This window comes from Eptesicus fuscus, chromosome 5 (genome assembly GCF_027574615.1).
Source record: "Eptesicus fuscus isolate TK198812 chromosome 5, DD_ASM_mEF_20220401, whole genome shotgun sequence".
Classification (NCBI taxonomy): domain Eukaryota; kingdom Metazoa; phylum Chordata; class Mammalia; order Chiroptera; family Vespertilionidae; genus Eptesicus; species Eptesicus fuscus.
This window is the reverse complement of record NC_072477.1, coordinates 74,594,209-74,604,446: the sequence shown is the minus strand read 5'-3', so window position 1 is coordinate 74,604,446 and position 10,238 is coordinate 74,594,209. Positions and strand designations below refer to the sequence as shown.

The 10,238-nt window shown below is 42.9% G+C and overlaps 1 protein-coding gene across 1 annotated transcript; it reads right to left on the bottom strand.

Annotated features, from left to right (window-relative positions):
- Positions 1 to 2,067: 2,067 nt before the first annotated feature.
- Positions 2,068 to 4,338, bottom strand: RNASE10 (ribonuclease A family member 10 (inactive)). Its single transcript, XM_008160518.3, has 2 exons — positions 4,248 to 4,338; positions 2,068 to 3,085 (listed from the first exon to the last, which is right to left on the bottom strand). The coding sequence occupies exon 2, from the start codon at positions 3,078 to 3,080 to the stop codon at positions 2,433 to 2,435; it is 648 nt and encodes a 215-aa protein (XP_008158740.2). The 5' UTR covers positions 3,081 to 3,085; positions 4,248 to 4,338; the 3' UTR covers positions 2,068 to 2,432.
- Positions 4,339 to 10,238: the final 5,900 nt, after the last annotated feature.

Sequence of the window (10,238 nt, the reverse complement as noted above, 5' to 3'; positions counted from 1 at the left end):
TTAAGGTGTCACATATTTGTCCTCATCCCCCCATTCCTATCCCACCCCTCTCCCCACGCATGCCCCAACCCCCTGTTGAACTTAACCGTTGGATAGGCTCATATGCTTGCATACAGGTCCTTTGGTTGAACTCTCCCCCTCCCCTCACCCTCCCCTATCCTCCCTCTGAGGCCCGATAGTCCGATCGATGCCTCCTTGCTTCTGGTTCTGTTCTTGTTCCTCAGTCTATGTTGTTCATCATTTCCCCTAGATGAGCGAGATCATATGTCACTAGATATATACTTATAAGAACTGAATGTGAGACAAGCAATAATAGTTATGCTGACAGGCAAATGAATCAATCTGTAGTGAGTTTCTTTCTGGACCAACAGTTCTTTTGAGACCCAATTTCACTGTCCACCAGTTCCTTATGTGTACATGTCAGCACTGACCCCTCAGCTCTGGATGGTGGGCAAATGGTGGTAACAGAGGTCCGACTCCCTCTGGTTTGGTCTCGGCCGGACCCAGGGGCACGGCGTCACCCAGATTAAGGGGCACGTGGCCACACCCATACCCAAGGGGCGCGTGGCCTCACCCGGGCCTGAGACCCAGCCCCACCCGGATGGATCCAGGGGCACACGGCCTCACCCGGACCCAGGATCCGGCTTCACCCGTACCCAGGGACGTTTGGCCTCTCCCAGACCCAGGGGCACGTGGCCTCACCCGGGCCTAGGTGCACAAGGCCTCACCCGGATCCAGGGACACATGGTCTCTCCCAGACCCAGGGACGCTTGGCCTCTCCCAGACCCAGGGGAACATGGCCTCACCCGGGCCTAGGTGCACGAGGTCTCACCCGGATCCAGGGACACATGGTCTCACCCGGACCCAGGGACCATTGGCCTCTCCCAGACCCAGGGGTACGTGGCCTCACCCGGGCCTAGGTGCACGAGGCCTCACCCGGATCCAGGGACACATGGTCTCACCCGGACCCAGGGACGCTTGGCCTCTCCCAGACCCAGGGGCACGTGGCCTCACCCGGGCCTAGGTGCACAAGGCCTCACCCGGATCCAGGGACACATGGTCTCACCTGGACCCAGGGACGCTTGGCCTCTCCCAGACCCAGGGGCACGTGGCCTCACCCGGGCCTAGGTGCACGAGGCCTCACCCGGATCCAGGGACACATGGTCTCACCCGGACCCAGGGACCATTGGCCTCTCCCAGACCCAGGGGCACGTGGCCTCACCCGGGCCTAGGTGCACGAGGCCTCACCCCAGAGGGCGACTTTCTATGTGAGGTGGGAGGAGAAGAAAGAAGAGTTCATGTCAGAGAATATTAGCCAAGTTAGGAATTTGTCCAGTAGGGGAACCAAAAGCATTTAGGGTTGGTAATGAAATGTGAAAGCGTCCCAAGTTTGACTTCTTCTTAACCAAAAGCTACACAATTCATTGTATGGTGAACTATTAAGACACTAGAATGAGTTCTGTCTTGGTCTGCAAGACCATAACACCTTACCAGCCGACCCCTAAATTCCTAAATCTAGGCCCTATTCAGACCCCGTTCCCTTCACTTGGGGTGGTGAACACACAATGCAGTGTACAGATGATATGTTGTGGAATTGTGCAACTGAACCTGGATAAGTTTGTTAACCAGTGTTACCCCAATAAAGCCAATAAAAAGGAAAAAAGAAAAAGAAAAACACCCATTCCACATAGTTCTCCAGATGCAGTCAGAGTTGCAATTACTTTATTATTATTTTTTAAATATATTTTATTGATTTTTTACAGAGAGGAAGAGAGAAGGATAGAGAGTTAGAAACATCGATGAGAGAGAATCATCGATCAGCTGCCTCCTGCACACCCCCCACTGGGGATGTGCCCACAACCAAGGTACATGCCCTTGACCGGAATCGAACCTGGGACCTTTCAGTCCGCAGGCCAACACTCTATCCACTGAGCCAAACCTGTTTTGGCAGAGTTGCAATTACTTTAGTTTGCATCTGCAGCAGAGAAGTGCTGTGTGGAAAGTCCAGGTTTATCACCCTAGAGATTCAGGGTGGGTAGAAGGGAAAGACATGGGTAAGGGATGAATTAAACTCTTGTAGTCCACAACCAAAGGCAAACAGACCAGGAACAGACTAATGACCAGGACCACAGGAATACATTTATTTCTTCACCAATCTCTTTCCAGGGCAGGAGATAGGATGAGAGGAAGAACCTATCTAGATATCATTAACCTACTCTACCACGGCTAATCCCAGGAACACAATACAAGCAATGTGAACCCTGGGGCAAAGAAGAATTGTGTTTTCATGAGGGGATAATAAAAAAATAGGCCAGTCTTTCTTCCCAGAACCTTTATTGCAGAATACCTAAGAAGAGGAAAACAGCAGGAAAAGAGGAAGTGGAAAGAGGAAGAGGAGAAGGTGAAGAAAAAGAAGAAAGTAAGTTGCTTCATTATCTAGGCATTACCTGGACCTTCATGTCATTACAGGATATAATAATGAACTTTTTAAAAATGAAAGTTAGGTAATTGCAGTGAGGATTGACTTGGCCTGGTTTGGATAACCTGCAAAATGTCAAATCAAAAGGACGAGAGCTTTTGTGACATTTGCCTCCCTGGAGCTCACAGGCAATGACAGGACTCTTACAGACAGCTTTGACTGTATCTAGCTCCTCGTGGATGAATGTGTACTGGGTGATGCATGTGTGGTTGTGCTCCTTCATCTTGTGTGCCATCATGGAATTGCATTCCCGGGCCATCAGGTCAAGCCTGGGATAGTCTTTGTTACTCTGAGAAAGAGCCTCAGCTCTCAGCATCTTGTTTTCTCCAACTTCATCTTTATTGACGATGGTCTCTTCAGGCCAGCCAGGTTGTACCACTCCTTTGTTGCTAAGCAGCAGGGTTTCTGTTGTTCGGGTGCCCTCTCCCTCCTTAGTGGCTCCAGCCTTGTCCTGTGAGTCACTGGACCAAAATTCATTCAGGGATTGATCACTATCCTCCAGGACCGCTGCAGCCATCCGAAGGCCCAAACCCAGGCCCATCCCAAGGCCCAGCAACAGCAGCAACATCATAAAAAAGATTTGCACCAGAGTCAGCTTCATTTTTCCTGGAGGGAAGGAGGGAAAAGGAAGGACTGACTTTGAGATGAAACTTGGCTCCACTAAAGACCCTAGGCTCCTTAAACCCTGACAGCAAAGCCTTTGGCATCTCCTCTCCCTTTACCCCATGCCCCTCAAGTCACCTCCTATCCCTCCACACCACATTCCCTGTTGTTGTGTAATGACGTGTGGATCCTACAGAACAGGAAGAACCAGGGGAAGTGGTTCTAAAATTGGTTCATCTGTGGGGCAACAGTAGAGGGAAGTTGACTCTCAGCAGAAATTAGTTCCAAGTAATCCAAGAAGCTGGTTGAGAAGACAAACAACTACAGTGTCACACTTTCCTTGAGAGAAGTTATTATAGACTAGAGGCCCGGTGCACAAAAATGTGTGCACTGGATGGGTCCCTCAGCCCAGCCTGTGCCCTCTCACAGTCCGGGAGTCTTCAGGGGATGTCCACCTGCCAGCTTCAGCCCGCTCCCTGGTGGATCAATGATTCTCTCTCATCATGAATGTTTCTATCCCTCTCTCCCTCTTCCTTCCTCTCTGAAATCAATAAATATATATTTTTAAAAACCACAAATGAACCTGAGCCAAACCCTAACCCTAACCCTAATCTGAGCCAAACCCTAACCCTAATCCTAACCCTAACAAAGAAAGAAAGAAAGAAAGAAAGAAAGAAAGAAAGAAAGAAAGAAAGAAAGAACCACAAATGTATTTTTAAAAAAAAGCCTTCCCTAAAAGAAAAAAAATTGCTATAATCTGTTGAGTAGGTAGGAATATTGTATCAATGCTTGATATACTGAATTTGTAAAATTGTATTATCATTATTTAAGAGAATCATTGTTCTTAGGAAATGAACCCTGAAATATTAAGGAGCAAAGGGGCACGGTGTATTCAAACTATTCTCAAACCCCATGCGGTTCACAATATAGGTTATATGTATATGTGTATATGGGTACAAGTGTTTAGAGAGAGAGAAAATTATTTTTAAAAAGTAGAAAAAGATTTTTTTTAATAATGTATCTGGATAAAAAATATTCAGGATTTCTTATATCATTATTGTAATTTTTCTTTAAAATTGAAAATATTTCAATTTTTTTTTAATTTTTAAAAGAGAAAGTATAGTCTATGTTGTTCCCTGGGGCACCCAACACCACCGTGACTTACCTGCACACTTAAATAGCTTCCAAAATTGTTTCCTCTTGTTTAACAAGTTCTTCTCTCCCAGGGTTGCCTTCCCTCTGAGAAGTGCATTGGATGTTGGTCTTCAGAAAAGTGATTACCACCTTGTGGTCCACATGCTCTTAAACCCAGACTTATTCCTAAGCCTACGCCCCTCTCACTTCCCCCACTCAGCATAAACACACTAAGCCAATTCTCCTTTCTTCTCCCACAGGCACTCTGAAGTAAGGCTATTTTGGCATTGAGACAGACCCAGACATCCAAGGCAGGAAATGTCTTGAGCCTGGGAAACTGCAGTTTGATTTTGTCAATAAATTGTTCTATTCCTGAGTTACACCCACTCTTCTGTGGTTCATAGCACCCTGATCTTGCCCATGGATTTTAAACCAAGCCATTTCCTTACATTCTCCATATGCACTTCCTTTAATCATTTCCTGTCACTTCTGGAATGTCAAAATCTTTGGCCTTTATTTGGGTCATCTCACCAAAATGGCTATTTTGCTTTTCACATTTTAGAACATTTGAACATTTGGAGTATATGAGTCAATCATAAGTTTTTACATATCTTTCCTATGCAGCCTATCTGAGTTTTCCACTCTCCACTCCTCTGCCAATTTCCCATAAGAATATCTAGATTTTTTAATTCTGATAATTTAGCCCTAGAAAAGAGAATATCCAAAGCTGCACCATCACTATCAGTCCCTAAAACCTGGATGAGTAAAACTAGGAAGTTTACAATGCTTATTCAATCACTTCTTTAACTAAAAGTGACATCATGAGTTAATATTTTTAAAAGCACTTTGGAAATTAATAAAGCACCATACAAACCCTCTCAAAGACATAAGCAAGCCCCTTGATGGAGAATGTTTTATTTTGTCATTCAAGCTAGAGTTTTCAAATGGTGGTCTGGGAGCCTTTTCTGTGATCAGCAAAGTCTACCAAGTTGGTCTTTTGCAGTGCTGATATTGACAATTTACAGCAATAATAATAAAAACAACTATCAATATTGAGCACTTACTTCATGTAAGGCATTTATTTCATTTCATCCTCACAATTTGTTTGTGGTATTCTTCTTTAGTGCCCATTTTGCTCATTCATTTTGGTGAGGTCTATTTGCAACACGGAGAGGGAATAAAGACTCCTCCGATGAACCTGTGGCTGCCTAGCGTCAGCAGGGGTAACATATTTAACTACATGTATCACCTGTCTCTTTATAACTCCAGTAGTTTTCTTCCTATTAGGGATTGTTTGAAAGTAATCCTTAATTAAATGTGAAGAAATGACCTCTGTGTTCAGTCTACGTATATAACCTTTAGACTGGACAGGTTTTTATTTTTGTTTTTTCCTCTTATGACTAGAGTTTTCTCCTCTTCCAAATTTGAATAATACTTCATAGAGATATTGTAAATGTTATATAAGATACTGCATATAAAAGGATAAATGTATTCTATAGCTGTTATTGCTATTACATATTACCAACACATGCTCATTATTCTATCAATGCCATTTTCCTATTTAGAAATAACACATACTAAGTAACGTACCTACCAACACTGCTCACTGCTTCTAGAATAAGTCAAACAATGTCCTAGAATCTCAAAATAGGAATTAAGGCTTATATAGACTGACACTTCATTTTACAAATAAGGAAGTGGCTCAAAGAGGTTAATGTCTCAGATGCTATAGTAGAACTCCTGACTTCTAGTTAAGCAAAATTTATGATGATGGCTAGATAGATAGATGATAGATAGATGATAGATAGATAGAGAGATAGATAGATAGATAGATAGATAGATAGATAGATAGATGATAGAGATATATATATAGAGAGAGATACTCCGATTAGAAAATTGATAATGAAGCTGAAACTGGTTTGGCTCAGTGGGTAGAGCGTCAGCCTGCGGACTGAAAGGTCCCAGGTTCGATTCCGGTCAAGGGCATGTACCTTGGTTGCGGGCACATCCCCAGTAGGGGGTGTGCAAGAGGCAGCTGATTGATGTTTCTAACTCTTTATCCCTCTCTGTAAAATATTAATAAAATATATTTTTTTTAAAAAGAAAAGTTATAAAAAGAAAATTGATGAAGCATTTTAAGACTTAGATTCTAAGCATAAGCACTATTTCTCATTTCAAATTAATCTAAAGTATGGACTTTCACTTGCAGTCAAGATGGAATAATAGCAACTGGAATTTGCCTGAAACTCCTATAAAAATGAACAAGTTATATAAAAAAACAAAAACAGATTTTCAAGATATTGGCAAACAGGCAATGCAGGATAGTGATCACTGAGAGATGGAAAACAAGATGGGCTTACTCCCTGGAGTTTTTGGGCCATGTGGCAAAGAGAAAAGGAACCCAGGCTGAGTCTATCAGTCACACTAAGTTGGGAATATAGATTGGGAGTCCAAGGAGTTCAATGCAATTAGAGGTCACAGGGCAGAGCATGAGAGGGGGTACAAGACTGAAGAGGAAGAACTCCAGAGATCTGTAGTGGAAAGATATCACCCCACATTTATCAGAATGGCTCACATAAAAAAAATAGTAACTATCAAACACTGGCAAAGATACGGGGAAACTGGATCTTGCCAGAAGCCAATTCTAGCATGTCAGCAGGGCTGAATCATCTGGAGATGGCTGAGGGCATTTCCCCACACCAAAAAGATTTGCATAAAGGGTTGCTTGCTGCCAGACAGCTGAGGGCATCTTAATCTTTATGTTATTGCCTCCTCCTGGCCAAACACCTGAACAGCCAGAGGTAATTATTCCAATCTGATAATGGATTCTGTGTACCAAACCCTGGCCTTTGAAGTGTATATCTACCTTGCCTTAGGACAATTTGTGTTAATAAAAAGCAAGGGATCCTGAGACAAAGAAAACTTGATATTTTTAGCCAAGCTCCACTGACCCCCCAAATGCCTTTTAAAATTATGTTTTGTCTCTGAACTCTTATTTAATTTACACACAGCACTTTTCCAGATTCCTGAACCCTTTTAGATGCTGGATCAAGAACCCCGCAGATCTCTCATACATTACTGTTGGGAATGTAAATTGATACAGTCATCCTAGAAAATAGTATGGCAGAATCTTAAAATACTGAATATATACTTACAACCCAGCAATCACACTCCTGGGCATTTATCCCAGAGAAATGAAAACATGTCCACACAAAACTCTGTACATGAATGTTAATAGCAGTTTCATTTGTACTAGCCCAAAACTGGAAACAGCCCAAATATCCTTCAATAGGAGAAGAGCTAAACAAACACTGGTGCTTATATACCATGAATACTACTCAGGAACAAAAAGGAATGAGGCAGCCACAGTGGCTCAATGGTTGAGCATCAACCTATGAACCAAGAGGTCAGGGGTACATTCCCAGTCAGGGCACATGCCTGGGTTGTGGGCTCAATATCCAGTGTAGGGCATGTAGGAGGCAGCTGATCAAAGATTCTCTCTCATCATTGATGTTTCTATCTCTCTCTCCCTCTCCCTTCCTCTCTGAAATAAAATAAATAAATAATAAACAGGAATGAGCTATTGGTACACACAACAAATTGGATGGATCCCAAAAGCATTTTGATAAATGGGGGGAAGGGGGGGAGTCAAGTGGTCATGTACTGTATGATTCCATTTATATGACATGGAGAATATAGTAGTGGTTGCCAAGGGTTAAGATGGTGGGGATGGGGCCCTGGCCAGCTTGGCTCAGTGGATAGAGTGTCAGCCTGCAGACTGAGGGGTCCTGGGTTCGATTCTGGCCAGGGGCACATGCCTGGGTTGCGGGCTCCATCCCCAGTGGGGGGTGTGCAGGAGGCAGCCGGTCAATGATTCTCTCCTATCATTGATGTTTCTATCTCTCTCTCCTTCTACCTTCCTCTCTGAAATCAATAAAGAAATATTAAAAAAAAAAAAAAGATAGTGGGGATGGGGATGTAGGTGTGATGAAATAGTTCTGTATCTTGACTGCAGTGGTGGTTACATGAATCCACACATGAAACAAAATGACATAAAACCACACACACACACACACACACACACACACACACACACACACACACTATGCTAATGTCAATTGCCTAGTTTGTTTTGTTTTGTTTTTTTTATTATTACTTTATTGATTAAGGTATCACATATTTGTCATCAACCCCCTCCCCCCGTTCCCTTCCTAATCCCCCCCACACAATTGCCTAGTTTGATGTTATAATAGTTAGGTAAGATGAACTCTATAACCAGTATTATATGAAATGCTGAAGGGTATTCTTTCTTTTTTAAATAAATCTTTATTGTTCAGATTATTACAGTTGTTCCCCTTTTTCCCCCCATAGCTCCCCTCCACCCAGTTCCCACACCACCCTCTGTCCTTACCCTCCCCGCATTGTCCTCATCCATAGGTGTATGATTTTTGTCCAGTCTCTTCCTGCACCCCCACACCCCTTTCCCCCGGAGAATTGTCAGTCCACTCCCTTTCTATGTCCCTGATTCTATTATATTCACCAGTTTATTCTGTTCATCAGATATTTTATTTACTTGATTTTTAGATTCACTTGTTGATAGATATGTATTTATTGTTCATAATTTTTATCTTTTTATTTTTCTTCTTCCTCTTCTAAAAGAATACCTTTCAGCATTTCATATAATACTGGTTTGGTGATGATGAACTCCTTTAGCTTTTTCTTATCTGTGAAGCTCTTTATCTGACCTTCAGTTCTGAATAATAGCTTTGCTGGGTAGAGTAATCTTGGTTGTAGGTTCTTGCTATTCATCACTTTGAATATTTCTTGCCACTCCCTTCTGGCCTGCATAGTTTCTGTTGAGAAATCAGCTGACAATCGTATGGGTACTCCCTTGTAGGTAACTAACTGTTTTTCTCTTGCTGCTTTTAATATTCTCTCTTTGTCTTTTGCTCTTGGCATTTTAATTATGATGTGTCTTAGTGTGGTCCTCTTTGGATTCCTCTTGTTTGGGGTTCTCTGCACTTCCTGGACTTGTAAGTCTATTTCCTTCACCAGGTGGGGGAAGTTTTCTGTCATTATTTCTTCAAATAGGTTTTCAATATCTTGCTCTCTCTCTCTTCTTCTGGCACCCCCATAATTTGGATGTTGGTACACTTGAAGTTGTCCCAGAGGCTTCTTACACTATCTTCATATTTTTGGATTCATTTTTCTTTTTGCTTTTCCAGTTGGGTGTTTTTTGCTTCTTCGTATTTCAAATCTTTGACTTGATTCTTGCAATCTTCTAGTCTGCTGTTGTGTCTCTGTATATTATTCTTTATTTCAGTCAGTGTATGCTTAATTTCTAGTTGGTACTATTTCATATCCTCGAGGGTCTCACTAAATTTATTGGTGGTTTCTAGAAAATTCTTGAAAAACCTTATAACCGTGATTATGAACTCTATATCCAGTAGTTTGCTTGCCTCCATTTTTTTCATTTGTGACTTGTTTCATTGTCTCCACATTTTGGCTGCTTCCCCGTGTTGATAGAGTGGCTTTGTGTTCTAGGTGTCCTATAGGGTCCAGTAGCTCAGCCTCCCTAATTACCTGAGGTGGACACTCTTGGTGCACCCCTTTGTGGGTTGTGTGCACAGTCTTGTTGTAGTTAAGCCTTTATTGTTGTTGGTATCACTGGGAGGAATTGACCTCCAGGCCAATTGGCTGTGAGGATCAGTTGTGTCTACGATGGGAGAACTTCTGTGCTGGAAACACACTTATGGGGCAAGACTTGCTTCAGTGGGACTTTGGTGCTCACTGAGTCTGCCCCCTGAGTGTGTCCTTTATGGATCTGAGGAATTGTAATCTGAATGATCCCACTATGACCACTGGGAGATCCAAGGAGGTACAAATTTAGCCTTTGCCTGAGGCCACCCAGCAGGAGCTATGGAAAGATATTCAGATTCCTCTTCTTTGATTGGGGTTTGGAGGTGCCCAGATGAGGTCCAGCTGTGAAGCAATGCAAGCTACTGTGGGGCCTTGGGCGTTC

Coding starts and splice junctions, on each gene's coding strand:
- RNASE10 (XM_008160518.3), bottom strand. CDS start 3,080: ATGAAGCTGACTCTGGTGCAAATCTTTTTTATGATGTTGCTGCTGTTG.